Source organism: Gobius niger, assembly GCF_951799975.1.
Source record: "Gobius niger genome assembly, chromosome: 1".
Lineage (NCBI taxonomy): Eukaryota > Metazoa > Chordata > Actinopteri > Gobiiformes > Gobiidae > Gobius > Gobius niger.
Window position 1 is genome coordinate 71512437 of NC_136852.1, and position 24330 is coordinate 71536766.

At 42.8% G+C, this 24330-nt stretch overlaps 1 protein-coding gene across 1 annotated transcript; it reads right to left on the reverse strand.

Annotated features, from left to right (window-relative positions):
• Positions 1–1976: 1976 nt before the first annotated feature.
• On the reverse strand, positions 1977–19939 carry wdr31 (WD repeat domain 31). Its single transcript, XM_079552850.1, has 9 exons — positions 19883–19939; positions 17474–17606; positions 15370–15444; positions 12871–13015; positions 10669–10769; positions 10527–10594; positions 8402–8543; positions 5818–5980; positions 1977–2608 (listed from the first exon to the last, which is right to left on the reverse strand). The coding sequence occupies exons 1-9, from the start codon at positions 19927–19929 to the stop codon at positions 2415–2417; spliced, it is 1068 nt and encodes a 355-aa protein (XP_079408976.1). The 5' UTR covers positions 19930–19939; the 3' UTR covers positions 1977–2414.
• Between the last annotated feature and the right edge of the window lie 4391 nt (positions 19940–24330).

Sequence of the window (24330 nt, forward strand, 5' to 3'; positions counted from 1 at the left end):
ATCTAAATACATGTACTCAGTTACTCCCCAACACTGTCTGTGATCTGATCATTCAGTATCATCATAATATTGAACTTCTGGTTTGTTACTGCGACAGGCCGAGTGCTTCATGGTCACTAACACAGGTCGAAATGCAATACTTAAGTTGCAACAGTTCAGGCGCTCTGGTAAACTCCAGAGGTGGGCAGTAATCTGTTACATTTACTCAAGTACAAAGTCTACTACCTCACAAACATTAAAGTATTTAGCTGTGCTTTATTGGCCCCATAGGAAATGTGTCCATCCTCCAATGCTGACCCTTCATTTAGCTGGAGGATTAACCTAATGTGCATGTTTTAGGTTGGTTGGGAAAACTGGTGCTCATGGTAGAAGTCCTACATACAGAGAACATACAAACTCCACGCAATCTGGGAATCGAACTCAGGACCTGTTTCAAAAAATGTGTTCTGATGACAGCTGCTCGTTTCCTGTCACGTCGTACAGTTTAAATATTTCTTTATTTCAGTGAGACGCGGCTAACTCTCCATAGTAATAAAACACAAACAAGAAACCGCAGTTACCTGAGGAAGTTACGGTGCGTTCAAGGCAACTGGTATCTTTCCCACTTGAACATTACGGCGTACGACCTCTGAGCGTTCCAGGTGAATAAAGGTGAACAAAACGGCTAACGCTACAACAGTTAGCTCATACGATGCTAACGTTATGTGTTATATGTTTGTTAACATGTCACATTTTTGTTGAATTTTTTGTCACATTTTTGATGAATTTTTGTCATTTTTTTGTTGAATTTTTGTCACATTTTTGTTGAATTTTTGTTGAATTTTGTCACATTTTTGTTGAATTTTTGTCACATTTTTGTTGAATTTTGTCACATTTTTGTTGAATCTGTGTCACATTTTTGTTGAATTTTTGTCACATTTTTGTTGAATTTTTGTCACATTTTTGTTGAATTTTTTGTCACATTTTTGTTGAATTTTTGTTGAATTTTGTCACATTTTTGTTGAATTTTTGTCACTTTTTGGTTGAATTTTTGTCACATTTTTGTTGAATTTTTGTCACATTTTTGTTGAATTTTTTGTCACATTTTTGTTGAATTTTTGTCACATTTTTGTTGAATTTTGTCACATTTTTGTTGAATCTGTGTCACATTTTTGTTGAATTTTTGTCACATTTTTGTTGAATTTTTGTCACATTTTTGTTGAATTTTTTGTCACATTTTTGTTGAATTTTTGTTGAATTTTGTCACATTTTTGTTGAATTTTGTCACATTTTTGTTGAATTTTTGTCACTTTTTGGTTGAATTTTTGTCACATTTTTGTTGAATTTTTGTCACATTTTTGTTGAATTTTTTGTCACATTTTTGTTGAATTTTTGTCACATTTTTGTTGAATTTTGTCACATTTTTGTTGAATTTTTGTCACATTTTTGTTGAATTTTTGTCACATTTTTGTTGAATCTGTGTCACATTTTTGTTGAATTTTTGTCACATTTTTGTTGAATTTGTGTCACATTTTTGTTGAATTTTTGTCACATTTTTGTTGAATTTCTGTCACATTTTTGTCGCGTTTACATCCTTGTTTCCTTTTCATTTTTTGTGGCTATTTTGGTGCTTTTTTCCCCAAGAGATTGATTAGGGTAAAGCCAAACTGGAGAAAATGGGATCTGTTCAGGTGGGAGCTAAGAGGTTAACAAACGTATACGTAAAACATGTGACAAAGCGTTATGTTGAAGCTGTGTCCAAAAGTAACGCTCACGTCACTGATGCAGAGGTTTTGTTACAGTTTCATGATTAGCTGCTCCTCCACTGGGGGGCGCCGTTGCTGTCTTCATCTGTATCTGAACTCACAGCTCTCTGGAGGTTTCCGAGTTGTAGTTACCATTTCAAGCGGCTCCAAGGCAATTTTTCCAAGTGGGAGGTGGGAAATTTACCAGTTACCAGTTGTATTTGATGAAAGACTTCTTGAGTAATTTTTGAATCACTTTTTACTTTTTGAATGACTTCTTGCTTCTGCAGTAAACTGTATTTACTCGAGTAAATATTTAGACTTCTCTGCCCGCCTCTGGTCAGCTCCACAGCAAAATCCTACATTCATCTGCTCATTCTAAAAAGGCAGTCATCAATTTTATGCAATAAAAACTCTCCCCTTGTACCAGAACTTCAGCTTGAGGGCCAAACTGTCCACGTGTCCATCAGACCCTGTTCATTTCCACATTTCCAAAATCTTCCCATCTCACTTTGGACCACCACAGAGTCCAATACAAGGCGTGTAGAGGTCCAACCCGTGTTACGTAACAGAGCTGCACAAGTCAAACAAATGCTCCTGGACGTGTTTAAAATCTACATAGAGAGCTGAATCTTGAATAAAATTAAAAAAAAAAGACAGAATTGTGCAGCTCTACATTTTCCCAGAGTGTCAAAAACGGGCCACCACCCTGATGTCCATGCCCCCTGAGGCGGCCCCGGACCCCTGCGGCTGCGGGGAGCCCTGGCCCAGCTGGAGGTGGTGCAGACCTGAGTTGAAAGTGGCACAGATCACATTGACGGGATCGCTGGGAGCCAAGGACACCAGAGGGCCCGCTCCGTCCAGGGAGAGGGTGCCCAGGCAGGCTGCAGGAGACCACACATACAGGGTCAGAACACACATATCCTCAGCACAGCACAAACACTGAGCTCTACTGTCTAAAATGTGAAATACGTGGTCAAAACCTGCACACAGTGAAGGTATAATACACTGCCGATATAAATGTGAATAACAAATATCTTCAAAAAGAACCTTTAGGAGAGCCGTTATGAAAGATAGAGTCAAGTGTTTTAGTGTTGTTTTTTCACTGGACAATAAAGTTTCTGTGTTTGTGCAACCCAATAGAGCTCCACAGTCCCGCCCCTTGCGGTCTTGTTGCTCCGGTCCGGAAGCAAAAAAATCCCTGTCTACACGACCGTCGATTTTCCAAAAGTTCAAATATAACGAGTTTAACGTCACCGCGAAAGCTAATCAGCTATGTAGCAATTCGTGACTATAAAAGGTTTCATTTCAATCCAAAAAGAAAACATAATGTTGAAGAAAAGGCAAAGGTACAAGGCTGTGACATAATTCACTTCATGACTATAGAAACTCCGTATCCCAAGAACCTTTGCGACATCGCGCCCGCTGGTCAAGGCAACGAGGTTTTCAGCAAACACGGCGAGTTTCTTTTACTTTGCAGACAAAAGTTCTATATTATTTCACTATTAAACAATCTGAATCCTGCTAATTGGAATAAAATGATCGGTGGTTCGTTTAATTGGATCGTTGGGAACATTTTTTTGACGTTTTTCTTACTATCAGTGTTAGACATGGATAAAACGTCAACTATCTGCCTGCATTATGTTTGAATACATTGTTTATAATATGTTTTCTACGTTACAATAAATAAACACGTGCGGGAACGTGAAGCTCCACCAATCAAAAGCCTCGTAGTAGATAATGGGACTCCCGAGCATCCTGGGTAATGTAGTTCTAGGACGAAGGCTCGCAGTTAAACTGTATTTTTTCGTAAACTAGATGCATCTCAGACGTGCTTTTTTCACCTGCGTCTGACTTTGCGGTCGCTTTAGAACCACAGAGCTGGATTCAGCCCAAGCTGACGGAGTTACGGAGTTAAAGACTTTATTCCAAATCAATACAAAGCAAGGGGAGTTTTACTTCCGGACCGGAGAGGAGGCGGGACTGTGGAGCTCTATAAAAGACTTGACTATTTGAGTAGTCCTTTTAACAAAGTTTATTAGTTTAATTGTTTAGCGTAACACCTTTCCCCACCTCAGCACTAAGTACAGGTGACGGCTTAAGAAAAAGAGAGAAGAGTTCGGAGAAATGTGTCCAAAGTTATGCTCAAGGTTTTCAAACGTCACCCAGAAAGGAGTTCAATTTTCCGAACTACCATGAACCCAGCGCATGAGCCGTCACAGCACTGGTGGTTTGTTTACTTCTCAGGATCTGCTGAGACTTATCAGGAAACAAACAGCAGGAAATGTCTCAAGCAGTGGGCGAGGAAAGCCCTTCTCTTTGGTCCTGGATTCTAATGTAGCTTTGGGCCTCCTTGAAACTGCTTAAAATCCTGGCTCCAAAAAGTTAATATTATTATTTATTTTTTATTGCTATAACCCATGTGATAACACCGGGGTATGTGTCATATTTTTAACCACGCTGGTTTTTGTACATCAGCACTAAAAAGTGGAAGCCTAAATCTATGATTGACCCTGCCTTTTTGCCCTTTTAAGGAACAGGAGATAGAGCAGCCATGTTAATATCACAGACCTCTCGGGATTAGGGATGGGCGGATCGATACCAAAGTATGTCGATATATCGATACCAAATGGCTATTTTTAAAGTATCGATATGGGCTATATGCACAGTTTCCCCACATGACGTCTTCCTGGACAGTCAGCCAGACGCAGCACTTCCTGTCGCTGGTCGTTTACGTTCACAATTAGCAGGTTCCCACACAAAAATAGCGATAGCTCAGGATCTGGTTAAGGACAACGAGTTACTGATGGACAGTCACAGCAACGTATTACAAACATCATGTTCGCTGTGAATCCAGCACCCAAAGGAAACGCCAGCGTTCGTAAGGTAGGAGCTTTTATCTTAGAGCTAAAGGCTAGTGTTGAAAAATGATAATATAACATGTAAACAAGTAAATATTATTTAAACTACTAACAGGACAATTCTTTTTTGCGCAGGCTCGTTCAAAACTTTGCGCTAGTTTTATTTTTTATTTTGTTAGCCGCGTTAGCTTCAAGACAAAAACATCCACCGTTATGAACACGGAGGTTTCCTCCAGTGAAGTCGTTGCGTCTCACGAAATATTTTTTAACCTGCTCCAGCCACATCCGAACTTTTACTCGCCGTCCTTTACCAAATCTTAAGCTATTGCTTCATTTCTGTGGGACCTGCTAATTTTTAATGGGAAGAGATGACAGACAGGAAGGACAGCCTCTGGCTGACTGTCCAGGCGGAAATCACGTGGGGTCACTGTGCATATAGCCCATTGGGCAAAAAGTATCGATACTAATTTGCATATGTAAAAAGAAGGCGGGGCAGCAATTATCAACACAAAAGGATGTTTTTATTTTGAGCCAAAACATTCCACAACAGCAAAGGATTGAACTGAGCCGGGCATATCATTCTGGTTTAGGTTCTGTTTGTCATTTAAGTATTAATTTATAATTGTGTTTATGTATTTAATTTCACATTAGTATTGTTTAATTAACCAGTTAAAGTAATATAATTTTAATTGACCAGTTAATTATATAAAATAACCAGTTTTATAAATGTATATTGATTGAAATACATTCACCCATATGAAATGACCAGTATCGGTATCGGTATCGACAAAAATGACCCTAAAAGTATCGGTATCGTATCGATTCCAAAAAATGTGGTATCGCCCATCCCTACTCGGGATCATTACTCTGACTAGGGCTGAATGGAACCCGTTGATCTATATTAATTAGATCTATGGTCCCAAGGCTTCACTTTTTACCAAATCATGCACAACATTTATTTTCTGTCAAATCGGACAAAAGTTTGAACCAAAGTAGCCCATACACAAACTGCCCGTCAGCGTGAAGGTGCAGAGTGGAACGCCAAACACAGTTAGTCTATAACTTTCTTATCATCATTATTCAAATGGGCTCTATTCCAATACAAACAGCGCGTGCTACGATCCGTCTCCCCCAACATAACAGCTCCATCCACAGCAGTGTGAGGCTTAGTAGTTTTCACATTTAATGTGTTAAACAAGAACAAATAGCAGAGCAGCAGTGACTCGTGTTACCTGCAGTGTTCTGGTCCCAGATCTTGACTGAGCCGTCGTGGGAGGACGTGGCCACCAGAGGGCTCCCCCCGGTGGTGGACGGGAGGAACACGCAGCAGGCCGTGGTCTGGAGGTGCCCCCTGTACTCGACCACCTTACAGCCGGGCTGGCGCAGGTCCCACAGCTGCGGCACACAAGGCAACAGCGGTTCTTATTACTTTCAAAACATGATCTGTTTTTTTACAGAGAAGACAAGCAGGCATTTAATCATGTGGAGTCAGTGTCTGAACATGTGGAGCACGTTTGATGTCGCCGGCATGTTTGTTTTGCAACACTTGCTCTTGTGGCGAAGCAATGTATAACTGAGAATGTTCCGCAGTGTGGCTTTAAATAACTGTATGAAAACATTGATATCCTGTGTTCTTAACCTCTTAACTCCCGCCTGAACCGAGAGGATCTTTTTCCTCACGTCAGATTTTTTTTCTCCATCTTTTTTTTGTTGGGTATTCAACCCCTTTTTTGTTAACTTTTTTGTCATTTTGTTGTCAAATTTTTGTCATTTTTTGTAAATTTTTTGGTAATTTTTTGTCAATTTTTTGTGATTTTTTGTCAATTTTTTATCACATTTTTGTCAATTTTTTTGTAACATTTTTGTCATTTTTTGCCAAATTTTTGTTATTTTTTCGACATTTTTTTGTCAATGTTTTCTCACTTTTTTGTCACATTTCCATCATTGTTTTCTTCTCAGTTTTGTTGCTATTTTCACAGCTTTTTTCCAGAAGATTTTGGACTGGGGTAAAGTAAAATGTGCTCGGTTCAGGTGGGAGTTAAGGGGTTAAAGAGTGAAAAACAAAAGGCAGCCCAGAGCGATGCGAGGGTGTAGGCACGGAGCATAAATATGGAAAACCAGCTGCTCAAGAGTGAGGAATGAGACGGTATCTGGCAACAAGGCTAAACTGCATCACTCCTACTTCCAGAAGACTGTACAAGTACATAGGAGTGAGTTTTGGAGGAAGTAAGTGAGGGCACAGTGGTAATAGACAGGTAATAGTTAGCTTTCTACCCACTCACAGATTCTGAAAAACTTGACTTAAACACTGTACTGTATCTCTTAAAACTGGGGTATCTGACTTTTTGTTGTTGTAAAGTTAAAAGGATTGTTGCCACCAGAGAGTTTGTCGTAAAGACAGCAAAAAACAGATGTTGCTGCCGTGTCTTCACCCAATTTTTTATTGAGCAATGAAAGACAGAAGTAGAATCTAAATTAGTGCAATTTATTTTTCACTTTGCCACGGCTCAAAGCTGTACGTGGACATGAAACACGCATATAATTAATTTGCTTTGTACCATGGTCTGGGTGAATACTGGATTCTGATTGGCTGGTGCATTATTTTGGTCTAACCGCACACGTAGTCCGGTAGTTAAATCACTGGGATATCACTCCGCTGTGGGCGTCGCCATAGCAACGCATGACACAGCTGAATCAGATAAAGGCGTAATTAGTGACTGACAGGAACGTATGAGATGGATTTTGTGCTAATTTAACGTTTTTGGCCAAAACAAAACGTTTGATAAATGTTTGTAGAGGAGAGTGAGCAGCTAGGTTAGCTACTGTTAATAACATATGAGCTTTACATTTCTATTGAAAACGGTTAAGGCTATTCATCATTTTCAGGCGTACATAAAATGATCCTGCATTTAAGCATATTTGTCTGGATTAGTAAAGTCAAACATAAAAGTTTCAGTTGGGGGGGCCCAGGTGTGAGCGACTCCACCGCAGCTGTTTCCATAAACAGTTGAGCTGGTTGAGCTAGCTAGCTTTAGCTTCAGGTTAAACAGCGTAAAAGTGAAATAACTCCTGCCCACGAGTGCCGCATATCGGTGTTTACTTCCACGGAAAAGTGTTTCCGGGTTAGTCCTGTTGTGTTGTGATTCTGTGCTGATGTTGTGTCGTTGAGCCTGACTGAGATCCTCGTAATAGCTGCGGAGAATGACTCGCTCTGAGACCAGCCTTCAGTGACCGGCTAATAACCCACACAAAATAGTCCCGGTAGTCTGGCATATTTAGTGACTTTAGTAAATGAAACAAATATTTATTATAAATGTTACGTTTGTGGGACCATGGTATAAGCGGATTAAACAACTCGGAGCCGTGCACTAGACTCCGCTGCGCGTCGTGGTGTTCTTGACTCCGCGTCGTGCATTATAACCGTCTAATGCACAGCTCCTCGTTGTTTAATCCTTACTGAACAATGCGGGTGTGCAGTAGGGATTGTGACAGCTACAAATGAGTTTGGGCCAAAACTATACATTTACATTTTTAGCAGGTAAAATCAGGTACCCCAGCTTTAACACCCACCTGCATCGAGGACATTTTCTACAATTATTTGACTAAATCTTGACTAAAATGACATTATATTTTCGTTAAAAGACTCTGAGCTTTGACGTCCTCACACGGTGATTAGGAAGAAGCCTCCAGATCGAGTTGTGCCTTTTTAAACCAGTAAAAGCATATGCCCCAATTCCTTTTAAAGCATAATGTAACTGCAACTCCCAGTCGGACATTCTAACCCAAAAGGTGGAGCCCCAGAGGTCAGAGTCTCACCGTGGCCTCGCAGCCCTGTCCTCCGAAGCCGTTGCTGCTGGACACCAGGTAGTGTCCGTTTGGAGACACGTCACAGTGGGTCTGGATGTACTGCTTGGCCGGGAACGTGTTGGTCACCTGCCACGCTCGGCTGTCCCATATCCTGACAACACCAACGACAGAAGTCAGTTTGGAAACAAAGATGAAGCCGGAGCAGGAACAATTTCTGTTTCTTTAGATGCACCAAGAGAGACATCGTGATGGTCATTCCTGTCATCAGCATATTATCTTTTATGATTATTATTATGTGACCTGCTGTGTGGCTTCAAAAATAACTTCATATTAACTTCCGCTCAACTCCATTCATTCTCCTCCAATCAGCAGCCACTGTGATATAATTAGCGGAGATGGTGGATGAGGTCGTGTCACAGCCGTCTGAGACTCAAACTGACCTCAGACTGACTTCTGTGTCTCTAAAGTTCAGAGAGTTTAGTTCAGCTGTGACTTCATGAACAGTATGTGGAACGATGACTGTAGGGGTGCGTCCCAAATGGGCAAATGGGTAAGAGGTCTAGGCCGAAACCGGACGAGCGTCAGCGTCTGCCATGATAAGAAGTGTCTGAATATGTGCCTGTTTACTTCCTATCATAGCTCCTGTAGCATAGAGACACGGAGGAGAGATATGAGGAATCCCACAAGCCACGCGCTTTAAAAAGATGGAGAACATTTTTGTGTTTGTCCAATTACGTAGTATAACCCAGGAAGTAGATATCCATGGTAGAAGAAGAAACAACCAAATGAGCAGGTTGACTACTCAAATCTGCATGAATGAAGAGCTCCTGGTCACACATTAATGGTATACAGCTCAAAAAAGGAAAGGTCCTATATCATGCAAAATCGACTTTTTGGAGCTTTTAACCATGTTGTAATGCTATTTCCTTATGAAAAACCCCCAGAGTGTTTTTTGGCTTCATTCACGCAGTTCTCAGCAATCCTCCTGAATCCTGCTCTCTGAGCAGCTGCTGCGCCCTCTGCTGGAAAACCACTGAGTTGTGACACTCTGACGTTTTTCACAGGAAGAGCCCGACGTCTGTAATGTAATGTGTTACGGCCTGGTTTTAATTATTAAACCGCTATTTCATTATTTCTGTTGTAAGAAAGAAATCAAGGGAAAAAAAAATAAAAAAGGAAGTGCCTGACTTGTCAGCGCTGCCCCTTCAGAGAAACCCCCCCCCCCCCCCCCCGAGCGTCTGAACAGATGTCATGTTTGCACTGAAAGTTGTGAAGAAGGAGCTCTTTCTAACCTACTCTGGACACGCCTGTTCTTTTACCTTACGATAATGTCACGGAGGAAAAAAAAGCGTGTTTAGCTACGAGGACAGGACTTTATTCAACCTTCCTAAAGAAGAGGACACTCGCCAGAAGTTGGAATTTCTCTCCGGGATTCAGTGACTTTCACCAAAATAGTGTTTTTCTGTGACCGTCTCTGATGGATGTTTGTGAATCTTCACCAGAATCAACGTGGATTCACTTTTATAACCAATGAGAGTCCCATAATGTAAACACACGATGGAGCGACCAGGACAGAGCGGTGAGTCACTCAAAACGTGTTTGTTAGCGTGTGTGCTAGCGTGTGTGTAAGCGTGTGTGTTAGCTTGTTTGTTAGCGTGTGTCTTAGCATGTGTGTTAGCGCATGTGTGTTAGCGCATGTGTGTTAGCGCATGTGTGTTAGCGCATGTGTGTTAGCGCATGTGTGTTAGCGCATGTGTGTTAGCGCATGTGTGCTAGCCGTTTATGAAGCTGTGTTGCAGATGTCAACTCCTTATAACTGCATCGTGAAGTAACTTCACTTATTGCTGCGATTTATTTATTATATTTTATCATGTTGCATGGGCGGATTGGCTCGGAGAGAGGGGCGGAGTTAACTGAATCAAAGCGTTGTGTCTTCCAGGTTTGCAAAATACCCCCAGAAAATACTCTCACAAAAAATAGTACTCCATAGTGGTAGAGGTACAATATATCATATAAATGCCTATAGTTTACTTTGGGATGGCTAAAATAGCAGGATACAGATCCTGTAACTTGTCTCTGTCTCCCTTTAAGACGAGCTGGTGCTTTCAGGAGCTGCCAGTGTATTTGCAGTCACCTGATGGTCTTGTCCTCGGAGGTCTGGGCGATGGAGGAGCTGCCTGCGATCCAGCACACATGGGTCACCTGCACACGGTCACAGAGCACATTCAACATGCCTGAAGATATCGAGTTATTTCCTCACACTCGGCTCCGCTCACCAGGTTCCTGGAGATGTTGTGGCGCTGTTCACATTTGGCAGATTCGATGTCCCACAGGCACATCCAGTTGTCACGGGAACCGCTGCACAGTTTCCTCCCATCTGCCACAAACAAAAACACGAGGACATTGTTCAGAAGTGATTAAATGGGACGATCCCCTGGCGGTGCAGAATCAAAAGTCTTACATTTTATTGGATTAGTTTAGGTTTTCTTTATGTTGAGTTATTGACATGGTGGAATTTCCCTTAGAAATCAATGTCTTGTGTAAGAAACCAAAAACGTAAAATAATTGACTGTTTACTTTTGTGAACTGTATTCATTACACACATAAGCAGCTCGTGACTTGGGATTGGATCATCAATTGGCAGCTGGACAACAAAGGATTAACCCTTAATACTCAAAGATAACAAGTCACAGCGAGTCAAAAGACTACACTGGACCTAACAACTTCACTGGAGACTGGGACGTTAGTTCAGTTCAGTTCAGTTTATTATGAATATACAGTAAAAACATTTACACATTCATTCATGGAATAATGCATATTCAAATGGGACACCCTTGAAGCAACAGTTTGCTTATATATGTAGTGAAAATCAAAATAGTTTTGAAATGAAAAAAATAATATAAATGCATTGTCTTAACATTAAATGGCACACGATCATTTTAGCACAATTGAAATGGAAACTGTAAAAGGCATAGTGAGTTAAATAATGTCGGCTATTGGCCATAATCGGACGATAAAAAGGGCTCAGTCAGAGCTTTAAAATGAGCCCCCCCACGACCTCCTAGGCCTCAGGGGGCGGAGAAACATGGCAGTGAAAATTGTTTGTACCCCTATTTTACATATTTTAGTTTATAAACTTTTTGTAAAATTTCAGAACCATAAGAGAGACTTACCGTTTTTGTTTTGGAATCTACTGATTTTTGTCTTTCAAACAAGCTCCCTCTGAAGTAACTACTAAACATGATTATACAGCGCCCCCTGCTGTCACAGTTCAACACTGACACATTTAGAAGCTTCATACACAGGATTATTCACCTTATTCCAGAGCCTCGCGTGGGCGCCACCATGAATTGTGCCCGCCCCTTTTCTCCTATGTGTTATCATGGGACTGGAGAAGTCCACATAAAATCAGTCACTACACGAAAACAAAGCCGTTTTTCGGCCGCGCAGCGAAACGCTGCAGTGTCGACATGTTGGTGCAAATGATCATTGGACATTTTACACAAATCAATCGACTAAACATCAGATTTGAGCGGAGAATATTTTCCCTCGTTCTCGCAAAAAAGTGGCAAAAGTGGGCGGGGCGGAATAAGGTGAATAGACAGTTCTAACATTTGGTCAAAAGTAGCTTTACCAGACCCTCGTACTAACTGCGTTTCGTACAAGGGTCTGGATCTTCTCTATTGAGCTCTGTTATCAGGTGGGAGGGTGAACTCCTTTGAAACGATCTGATTTTCGCTAGCGTTTGGTCGTGAGTCGTGACGTATGTAATGTACCCACGTGAGTGAAGCAGCCATTATAACTCCATCATCATGACTCTATCATAACTCTTGGGGGCATTCCTTGCACATTCCAAGGCTTCAATTTTAATTTCTGGCCGAGCCAGGATGGATTGAAGAGCTTCCATTACTTTCGTATCTGCAACCATTGCCAAATTACAGCCCGCAAATCGGGGCAAATGCTTGACGTCACCTACAAGCCCCGCCTCCCCCGCTCGCTAAATGGTTGAAATTCAACCGATGTAAAGCAACCACTGAGATCAAACCCAGACGTACATGTAGGGAAATTATTATTGACCGGAGTTTACGGATGGCTAAGGCCAGGTCTAAAGTATCAGTGGTGCAAACCGGCATCGGCCAATCAAAACACCCGATAATCATTTAGTTTAGTTTATTGAAAGGTCAGTGTGCAGTTACATTAACAAGATGCTGCACCAGATTTAGCTCTATGATAATTTCCATCTGTAATCCACACATCGACCGATATTTCTATATATTTCTATGATAGAAACCTTTACCATAATAATAAATGCTTAACTTAAAGCGATTTGAGAGATTAAAAAAAAAACATCAAATTAAATTACTTAAAATATCGGCCTTTATATCGGCCATGCCAACCCCCTTCATATCGGTATGGGACACAGAAAACCCACATCGGTCGTTTGTGTGCACATGTCTCAGTATCGTTGTTGCAGTTACCTGGGCTGACCGCGATGCCGTTGACCACCAGCTCGTGCCCGCTGAACTCCTGGATGGGCTCGTACCCCTGGTTCAAGTCCCACATCAGAACAGTCTTGTCCCGCGAGGCGCTGAAGAGCCACGTGGTGCCGGGGTAACACACCACCTGCCACAGCGAGTCCAGTCACATTAAACACAACACAAGCGAGCACTGGCCGTACGACACTCATAACGTTCCAGGCAGTTCTTCTCACAGTATAGATTCAGTTTGGATTGGGGGAACTGGTGAAAACAATGGCAGGAAGAGTCTCATTAACCTCTCAGTCCCCGCCTTAACCGAGCACATTTTCTCCAGTTTCTGCAGCGTTTTCGTAGGTTTTTGTCGCTCTTTTGTTGCTTTTTAAATCACTTTTATTTGAAGGGAGACACTGCAATTTCATATACACACATGAACAAACATGGTAAAAAACCACCGTGGCCACCGTTTTTACATACTGAGATATGTTCTTACCTTAGCTTTGACGAGTTCTTTAGGACCTGTCTGATCTTCCCCCGTGCCTTCAGTCACGTAAACACAGCGCAGACGGCGTTAGCATTTAGCCTCTCCCTCTCTCCTCTATAGCTCCAAAACAGGTCAAGATAGAAGCTACCAAGCTCTTCCACGTTTTCCCTATTTAAATATGGTTACGTGAAGTGTTCCACTACAAAGTATAATTACACAAAATTAAACAATGTGGATTTTCTAAGCGGATAAAAGGGGGACTATATTGTAAGGCGTAGTAATACCAGGAGTAGTTTGGCATCCGCACAGTAAAGTGAAGATTACTGCGCAGTAAAGTGAAGATTACTGCGCGGATTTCGAACTACTCCTGGTATTATTACACATTACAATATAGTTCCCCCTTTTATCCGCTTAGAAAATCCACATTGTTTAATTTTGTGTAATTATACTTTGTAGTGTAACACTTCACGTAACCATATTTAAATAGGGAAAACGTGGAAGAGCTCGGTAGCTTCTATCTTGGCCTGTTTTGGAGCTATAGAGGAGAGAGGGAGAGGCTAAATGCTAACGCCGTCTGTGTTTACGTGACTGAAGGCACGGGGGAAGATCAGACAGGTCCTAAAGAACTCGTCAAAGCTAAGGTAAGAACATATCTCAGCATGTAAAAACGGTGGCCTATTCCTTTAAGGCACAAAGTACTGTGACATATTAAAAGCACACGAAAAACACATGTTCAAAAGGCTATGGCGGGGTAGGCAACGTCAGGCCCGGGGGCCAAATTTGGCCCTCCAGCATAAAACTTTTAGCCCCCAAGAGAATTTTGAAGAAACATTATTCATAAATCAGAGACCAAATATGTGAAAAGGATTCTAAAATGTGTAAAATACTGTCAATATTTTCACATTTCCCAGCAAAACACCTGATTAGGTCATATATTATGTGCAAAACTTAAATTTTTAGAAAAAAGGTGCTTTACTTTGGGCTACAATAGTGAGTTTCGGCCCTTGGTGTTTTGGCATTGAAAAAAATCGTCCCTCCATGACACAAACTTGCCGACCCCTGGGCTACGGTATCAAAACATACAATACAGCGCAATGGGCTCGGCTTTTAATGTGGGCAGACATACATGTTAATGAGACAAATTTTCCTTTTTTTTTGTAAAGGCCTTGTAAGTGGTTCGCTGTTTAACCTCCTCAGGTATTGAGTACAACTCAGCGGCGCCCCCCACTGACCAGGCCGAGCGACTGAAAGCACTCCTGCACAGAGGGATGACACAGTCTCCTCTTACAGAGCCTCGAGTGACGCGCTCAGAGCGGTTTCTTTGGCTGATGAACTCTGTCTGAGGAGCTGGGGCCAAATCATGTGTTACTTTGTATATGAGAGTCAGATCTGCACATTTCTGAAGACTGTCCCAGTTTAAAGGAACAGGACACACTTTTTCCATCCTGAGATATGTTCTTACCTAAGTTTAGACGAGTTGATCCGTACATGTCTGGTCTTTATGCCTGTGGAAGAGCTTGGTCACTTCTAACTTCACCCCAGTTTGGAGCTATAGGAATATACTGGGAATAATTTGACGCTTTTCGATTTGGGTAATGCCGAACTGGAGAAAATGTGCTCGGTTAAGGCGTTGGGTGAGACATTTAACACCATTAGAACATCTCAAGTCTTTGCCAGATCCTCCAAAATAGTTCCTGGATCCTTTACCCTGAAAAGCTGAAAGGTGGGGGGAAACGGGGACTCAAACTAAGCACTGGTATAGATACAGACAGAATCTTTGTAATTGCCCATATATGGTCATGTTCGAAGCAGCCAGAGCGGGAAAACAAATTACCAAAGCAAAGTGAGCAAAGTGGTTCAACAGCCCATGAATACATTAATGCTAACCGGGAAGCTAACAAAGCTAACGTCAGCTTCATGCTACATATGCTAACGTTAGCGACTAAACAACAGAAAACGGCTAAAAGGAGTGACAAAGACAATCCCGGTCACTGGAAACCTTGAATATCTGCAGTTACCTTGGTGATCTCTCGAGTGTGGCCCTGGAAGGACTGGCACACGCGACCCTGAGTCCAGTCATAGACCACCACGGCCTGGACACAGGGGAGAGCGGGGTAACGTGGATAATAAACAAGTTATTACAATGTTCTAGACAGGGATTTTGTCAGTACTTTACTTCACTCAACAACACTAGTCTGGTATAAAAAAAAATAATATTCAAGTTTTGATGTTGTTGGTCATTAAGGTAAAAAAAAAAAAAAAATTGGTGAAAAAATGAAAAACACGTTGAAAGAAAAAAGTGGAAGAGATTCTAGAATTTTTTTGAACATTTGGGGCAAAAGTAAAAAAAATAAAAATGTGTGAAAAATGTTGTGAAAAAAACTTGAAAAACTTAAAATGTGGGGGGAATACAAAAAACGTAGAAAGTGTTTTATGTCATTAAAGGAAGTTTCTTGGTTGTTTCACCTTAAACAATTGATACAAATGCAAAATAAATCAAATGAAAGGGATATTTCAGGATTTTTTTACATAAGGCGTCATTTCCTAGTTATCCATGATGTCGTTGGTTTCTGGAGAGATTTCTTAATTTAATTCATGCAGTCCTTATATTTGAAGAGTTTCGTGGCGCTAGGCTAGTGCTACGCTAGTGCATGTCTATGGTATCAGCTAGCCTGCGTTAAAAACAGTCTGACAAATCACTTATAACACCAGACTACCCATATAAATGTCTGTGTTGACTGAATAATAACCATTTTGCATTTAAAATGACTTATATTTGAGCAGCTTCCTGGTTGTAGCTACGCAGCGGCGGAGTGATCTGGTCGGTTACCGGATCTACAGTAGTTTGTTTACCTGCGGCCGCCATTACTACACGTGGAATTCACAAAGGAGCTTTCTACAAATCAGACATGGCAACGTTTGGAGGACGAGCCCAAGATTTTGAAATGTTTTTTAATGCAGGCTACTAGTTACCATAGACATGCACTAGCCTAGCACTGCTAAACTCTACAAATATAACGACTGCATAAATAAATAAAAAAACACTAGGAAAATGAGGCCCCATTTCAAAAATCCTGAACCACTCTAATATATCTTTATTTACTCAAGGGCATCTAGGACCAGGCCTGTATTGGAACCAGGCCACAATTAGAGACAGGCCTTTATTTCTATTTGAGCAAAACGGACGACCAGGAAAATGAAGAGAAACGAGATTTGTGTCCATTTGGACCTAAAATATTAGGTTCATTTATTAATTAACATTTCAAACCTTCTCCCAGCGGCTGGAACATTGACGCCTTTTATTTTGTCGGGACAACAGGAAGTGTTTCGTTGCTGTTAGAGGAGCATTGACATCAATGTCACTGCAGGTTTCTGTTTCGTTTTTTCTGCGGACCGGATTATTTGTTGTTATCTTGTGTAAAAGGCGAGTTTAGACGGAGCGTTTGTGTTTGTGATCGATCATGAGACTGACCCGAGAGAAGACGAGACGCTCGCGCTGATGGGAGGAGTTATTTTGAGGCGTGGGACTGACCTGCACACGGAGCAGCTGGACGTGCTTTGAAGACGTGATGGAGACTTTATTAAAACCCTGGAGGGTCACACAACATTTGTTGTTTGCCCTGTTTCCAAATATAGTCACACGAGGTTTGAAAAGTGGCTAAATCTGTGTCAAAGTTACGCTCGGATCAGCTCCTCCGCAGCGTCCCCATCAGCCCGGGTTCCCGTTTGTTTACTTTCTGCACGTGAGTTTTCATTTACACCAGTATGAAGCAAATTCCTAACATGGGGAATATTTCTACCGCTATAGTTTCTAATATTAGCCCCGGCCTGTTTTAGAAACCGGCTTTAATTTGCCTCCGCCAGCCGCGAACCCGGCCTCTGTTTGAGACCCGGCCTCTGTTATATATATTAGAGACCCGGCCTCTGTTATATATATTAGAGACCCGGCCGCTAATGGAATACAGGCCAGTATTAGCGAATTTACGGTATCCCTTTAATCTAGTTTGATATGACTAGTATTGAAAAATGTATCGTTTAGGGATCGATATCAAAAACCAAGTATTGCGTTTTGTTGTAACACATTTGTAATTGTTGTAACTGCGGCATCCTCCCCCTCCTCACCTGGTCGCTCCCTCCGGACACGCAGGCTTCTGGGCTCAGGCTGACCACAGTGTTGATGGACCCCTGGTGGGCCGGCTCATACTGCACCACCTGACTGTCCAAGGCACAGTCCTCCTTCTGCCCCTGGGACGACCTGCGAGCGAGGTTCAGGGACACGTTATTGTTCCAGTGGAGAACTTTGCATCTGCGGCAAACTGTTAGTGAGGAAACCGCAGTGTAGCGCCCGTCCTACAGCCGTCATTATCCGGACCTTCCAAAAACCCAAGTTACAGTTCAGCGTTTAGCCATGAGGGGCAGTACACACATCCTTTTAGACGTCACATAATGTAGTGGCGTAAACGGCAGGGGGACAAATGGGCTCAGTGTTTATAATATGGTATAACTTGGTTTGAAGTGAGTAATAAATATTGTACAAAAAAAACCACACTATGACAATTGATGATCAAGATGATCTGATCATTTACAAAAACAAAAACATATTTTTCACACAAGCACCTTCAATGGTAGTCAGTAGACATTCTCTTATCACATTAACCTCTTAACGACCCGATACTCACTTTTTAGTTAGCAAAAGTGCTATTAACCTCTAACCGAACGCATTTTCTCCAGTTCAGCTTTACCCAAATCTAATTTCTTCATCTCGATTGGAGAGATTATATAGGCCAGTGGAAGGCCTCATTTGAAAGACCTACACGATTGATCCAAGATCTTTTTAGGGCTGCCAACTTTGGTCGACCGAAGTCGACCTGTGGCAGTTCTATCTTTTACCTCATATTTCATTATAAAAACAGTGAAACTAAAGTGAAACTACACCGTCAGACGCAGCTCATGGACCCATGGACTTTTTCAGAGATAAATAAGACGAGGAGCTCCGTGTAACGTGAACAGATTCATCACTACACCGTGCAGGGGAACCACGAGGGCGGAGCATTTCACAATAAAGCACATGGCACGTGTTTACACGGCGAAAGAGAGACAAGTCAGAGACAATGTCTGAGGACATTTGAGAACAGGGACGATGATGGATCTACTGCTTTACTTGGATTATATGGATGTATGGACAGCACAGGGAGCTGGAGTCTGAGATTAAAGGCAAAGGTGAGATTAATGTGACTTTTTACACATAAATGCACCGTGGCGTTGACACTGCTTCCATGTATAGCTCATATATCCATCCATCCATTTTCTTGCACTTGTCCGTTGCCGGATCGTGGGGGCTGTTGGAGCTGCCCAAATCACATTGCACCTGCCCCTTATGGCTCCTCTTGCAGGTGGTGGGCCCACAGAAGGACGGCCTCACGATTCAAACCGGGCCTGTTGGTCTCTCATAAGGGGCTTCTGACCCGTCACCTAGGACCTGTTTGCCCTGGGAGACCCTACAGGACCCTACAGAGCTCCAGGATCATTCAGGTGCTCAAACCCTCCACCACGTTAAGGTGGCGGTTCCAGGAGGGGTAGCTCATATATAGTGGGGAAAGAAGTATTTGGTCAGTTTCCCATAGACTTTTTATTGGATTTGAACACTTTTTTCCCCACTGTAGTATTTACAGCACAAGCTCCCAAAGTTTTATGTCTTGAGTGCAGTTTGGGTCAGAAAAGTTGTAGTTTTGTCAGCGCCGTGCCACGCCCCCTTTTAGACGACTAATCGTTGGTCAGAGCATGTGTTTGGTCGACCAAGAAAATCTAGGTCATTGACAGCCCCTCTTTCTAAATGTTTTTCACTTTTTTATTGCCTTTTTGTTGCGTTTTCATCCTCATTTACGTTGCATTTTTCTCACCATTTTCACACTTTTTTCAAGAAGCTTTTAGATTTGTGTAAAAACCGAACTGGAGACAATGTGCTCTTTTCATGTGGGAGTTTTAACTGTGGTATTTTACGAATCAATCTGAATACATGCAACAGAGAGTCGTGTTCCTCAGCACATTTTCCTGGATCGACACAGATCTCTGACACCAGTATTATCAGGAGAAACACTGCCTGAGATTCTATTGTTGAAATTCAATTAATCTGGTAATTGAGCAGCGAGATGAAGCTAGAGATTTACAAGGACAAAAAAAAGAGAAGAAAGAAAACCATTATGTTGGTGGTAAAGTACCCCTGGTCCCTGGTACATTCCTGCACTTTGTCTTACAGTAAAAATGCCGTCACTTTTCACTCTAATTTGCCGACGCAGTGACCCACAGGAGGTGCTAACACGCTCATTATCACCGCGCCCCTGGAGTCGGCACTGAACCTATTTAACAGTCCACATCATCTGAACAATACCAGCTATTCTATTGATCTGCTTTCACTGCGTTCTGAATAGGAAGCCCAATTACTGTAGTAGATGATTCAAACTACATATGATACGAATATCGCAAAACATGAGAGAAACACACAGATGTGGTGAGGATGAGGTGAAGCCGCACCTGTAGATATCCGACCTCTTGCGAAACTTGCTCTGTAGTTTGCCCATGTCCTCCGAGGAACCTAAGGAAAGAGACGGTGAGACGGTTTGAAGAAAAAGCCATTGTTGTGTTGAAGCGGCTCTTTTGGTAAACGATAAGGCTACATCCACACGAAGACAAAACGTTTATATTTTCAGAAACTTTCTTTGTAAGCACGAAGTCAGCTCAGTAAATGTGAGCGAGTCAGGTCTGTGAAAACGGCGCAATTCATCTTCCAGGCCTGTGTAAGGCACTGTGACGCTAACACAGATAAAAGAACAAGATGTAGAGGCGCATGTGCTGTAAACTTTAGGCTGTATCCGAATGGCCACACTATTCCCTATATAGTGACTATATAGTGACTATATAGTGACAATATAGTGACTATATAGGGGTCACGCCATTTTGTAGGGGTGTCCGAATGTCCAGAGAGAAAAAAGTAGGGCACTCGAAATTTCCCACAATGCATCTCGAAAAGTAGCGAGCATCGATGGTCACTAAACGGGTCAATATAGACCACAATGCATTGCGAGAGTCGGAGAAGAGCCTGACAGCGGCAGGTCTTTGAACTAAACAACATGACTGAATGAAATCAGCTGTTTCAGTCGTGTGTTTGTGTTTGTCATGAATAAACGAACTAAATATGAACGGTTACGGTGGAAAGATGCTAACGTTAGCTGCTAACCTTTAGCTGGAGCTGTTAAATGACCGATGGCTTCCTCTCGAATAATCCAAGCCATTCATGTAAAATCCATGTGAAATAAAGCGTATCTGACTCGTATTTATCCATAAATATTTCACTGTCTTTCACTGAGTTTGGTCTTTATCACAGAAATACATCATTCCCGGAGTTTAGCGACTTTTAGCAGATGTAGTCACTCAATCTGCTGGCGCTTCCTTTTTTTGTGATGACAGTTTTAATTTTAATTTAAATGACAAATAAAACGCCTGTAAAAGTGCCAAAACAGTCGTTCTGTTTCATAAAATAAACGTTTGTAACAATAAATGAATTCAGATAAAAAAATTAAAAAAAAACATATCTGCAGCCGCAGCACGTATTGACCCCGCAGCTCGGAGAAAGTAGTGGCTTGTGTGAATCGCCAACAGAATCAGTGACTATATAGTCGACTATATAGTGCGGGCCTATGTAGTGAATGAGGGGTTTGGGACTAGTATGAAGAAGAAGAAGAAGAAGATCTTTATTTATATAGCGCCTTTCACAGACATATAGTCACAAAGCGCTTTACATGAGACAATTGTACATTCACTCCATACTCGGTGGTGGAAAGCTACGTTTGTAGCTTCAGTTCCCCTGGGGGAGACTGTCAGAAGCGCTTTTGCGACTACACACGTCTGCACCAACCTCTGACCACCACCATTCACTCACACACATCATTCATACTGGCCTATTGTGCATGTTTTTAGTGGTAGGGGAAACCGGAGTGCCCAGAGGAAACCTACGCAGACACAGGGAGAACATGCAAACTCCACACAGAAAGGCCCCGTCCAGGTGGGAATCGAACCCGGACCTTCTAGCTGTGAAGCGAGAGCACTAACCGCTGCGCTACCGTGCCGCCCGTATGGACAATCGGTTACAGCCTTGGTAATATGTCCGTCCATCCATCCATCGATTTTCTTCCGCTTTATCCGGGGCCGGGTCGCGGGGGCAGCAGTCTCAGCAGAGATGCCCAGACTTCATGACCCACGCACACCTCCCCCAGCTGTTCTGACCCCGAGGCGACACCAGGCCAGCTCGGAGACATAGTCCCACCAGCGTGTCCTGGGTCTTCCACGAGGCCTTGTCCCACTAGGACATGCCTGGAACACCTCCTGAGGGAGGCGACCAGGAGGCTCAGAAACAGATGCCCGAGCCACCTCAGCTGCTCCTTTTGACGTGAAGGAGCAGCGACTCTACTCCGAGCTCCTCCCGGGTAACTGAGCTCCTCACCCGATCTCGAAGGGTGCGCCCAGCCACCCTGCGAAGGAAACTCATTTCGGCCGCTTGTATCTGCAATATCGTCCGGTCATTACCCAAATCTTTTGTGGAATGTAAACAGTGAAAATGAAACTGAATCTACAGAAGAGACGAGGAGGAGAGTTTATACTTCAGACGTAACGGGACTAAAGCAGAAAAACCTGTCAGTGACTTTTACTGTCAGTCCAAAAACACAGACTGACTTGTGTTTTTCTACTTGTCACCTGTGGCTTGTGGACTGCAGTGGAGCAAAGAGGAGTCAAACCATCACAGATCCATGAGGAAGACTCATTATAAGGTCAGTAGATTATGGATCACAGGGGCCTTTCCGAAACCGTTCCCTCCTCCCTTCCCCTACACCCTTCCACTCAGGCCTCAGTGAGGGCAGTGTCTGAGGTTCACTCAACAGAGTGAACCTCTGAGCTGTGACTTTCAGACGCACTCTCCCTCGCCCCCACCGTCCTCACAGCCCATAATGTGGCAAAAATCACAAGTTCAACTGATCATACTTTTAAATAAATAAAAGGTTCTTATGAGTTAACAAAGTAATTCAGATTCAAATATGTCGTATTTACATTATATAATTTAGCTTCTTCAAACTCACAAGCGAGAACTTTTCCTCTCCCAATAAAATCATAATAAGTCTCACTGTCACTTTCTTTTTCTTTAATAAAGCACTAAGATGCTCCTAAGTAAATGCGGAACTGAAGTTGTTTGGTGTGTTGCTCGTGGGACTGCTCTCTGGTGTAACACACACCTGTTAAGTGTGGTGTCGATGCAGACTCGCTGAGAAGGAGCTTTTCTCCCCCTCAGTGAGGGGTCCGTTTCGGGCAGAACTCCACTCCGTGGGCACGAGCACATTGAATGTTAGGGAGGAGGGCGCGGTTTCGGAAAGGCCCACGGACACCACTCTGGAGCTGTGATGTCAACGTTTAGTAAACGTTGTGGAGACGTCGTAACAACGGAGCCACGTAAAAGGCGTTTTGAGATCTTTCCTCTGGGACCGAGTTTGGAAAATGTTCATTTACAGACCCCCAAAACACCGGGCTCGTAAAAATAATCAGATTAATCGCAGCCCTAGGTTATTTCAATAATCAATTTGTTGTTTCAGCCTTAAAATGAATACATTTAACCGCAAAAATAAACAAATATCTAATACACCGTCAATTCAATTAACCTCTTCACCCCATACGTGTCGCTTTTGACTCTTTTTTTCCCCAAGAAGTTTTTAGATTTGGGTAAAGCCAAACTGGAGAAAACGTGCTCGGTGAAGGCGGGGGTTAAGAGGTTAAACCCAGTGTATTTTCCTTGTAATAATTTTATTTTCCCATGACATTTTAGCGAATGCGCTTTGCTTTTCCAGGCGACCTCCTCCAACACCAGGCAGGAAGAAGAAGAGCAGGAGTCCAATCCTATTAGAGCCGCATCATTACTGTCACCACTAATCAGTCAGTGGAAAACACCTGTTACCAACGGGCAGGCGCACGTTATCAAACCAAACATCGCACGCGCTGTCCAAAAATGTGGGAAAACCCCCCCAAAACTTTAATCACACAATAAAAAGTCAGTTCCAGCGACGTTACTGACCTGTCACACAGCAGGCGTGGTCGATGCGATGCCGAGCTTGAGGTTATCTTGCTAGCATGCTAACTAATCTTTATCTGTCACGCGGAGTTAAAAACAACGCTCCGACGCGCGGGAAAGACGGTGAAAAGTGGCGGCGCTGGTTCCGAGGTGAGGGGGGAGAGTCCTGGACGAGCTGCCATCGTAACCCGGGCCTCTGGTCATCTGGGGGAGTGAGAACAGGAGGTTTCCGAGCGGACAGTCCCGCGGAGGAGAGGCATCCTCCGCACCGTAGCGACAGGAGGCGCAGCGACGCTCCCCCGTAGCTAAGGGAGGACCGGAAGTGGTGCGAACGCTTCACTCACCAAAGTAAAAGCCACGACAAATGTTTTGTTTTTGTAGACAATTATTTTTCCCCTTATTCTTCTGGGGCGTCTTAGAGAAACATAGCTCAAGAAGACAAAAGAAAAATGTCAATAAAATGCAAACGTGTCTCTTTTCTCTCCAAAGCTCTTAAAGGAACAGGCCCCCAGTCCCACCCACTCCCGGTCACGTGTCGGGGGCCAACATAAAAAATCCATGGATCTAAAAATCCCATGTGTTATTAGCATTGACTTTTCGAAAAAGTCAATTATTAAGAGTTCGTGTTGCCTTCGCGGGTCTTTTAGACCCGCTGGTATGTTCCGGGCATTTGGATGCAAGGTGACACAAGGGGGAGCTCTGCCAACCTTCTCAGTGGAAACGTGAGTTGACTTTCTTCAGAGTTAGACTTTAGGTCAGACACCATGAGTGACAGTAACATGACGCTAAATACGGTGAGCTCTTTGTTTCCAGTAAAAAGTCAGAGGCCTCATTGCTCTTCAGTCACAGACTGAGAAGTGAAGAAGAAAGT

Bases quoted from the DNA above. Each gene is read 5' to 3' on its own strand.
- wdr31 (XM_079552850.1), bottom strand. From the start codon at position 19,929: ATGGGCAAACTACAGAGCAAGTTTCGCAAGAGGTCGGATATCTACAG. The intron at 10,595-10,668 runs GTGAGCGGAGCC...GACCGTGTGCAG, and splicing joins ACAACATCTCCAGGAACCTG to GTGACCCATGTGTGCTGGAT. The intron at 8,544-10,526 runs GTGACTGCAAAT...TGGTGTTGTCAG, and splicing joins TCCGAGGACAAGACCATCAG to GATATGGGACAGCCGAGCGT.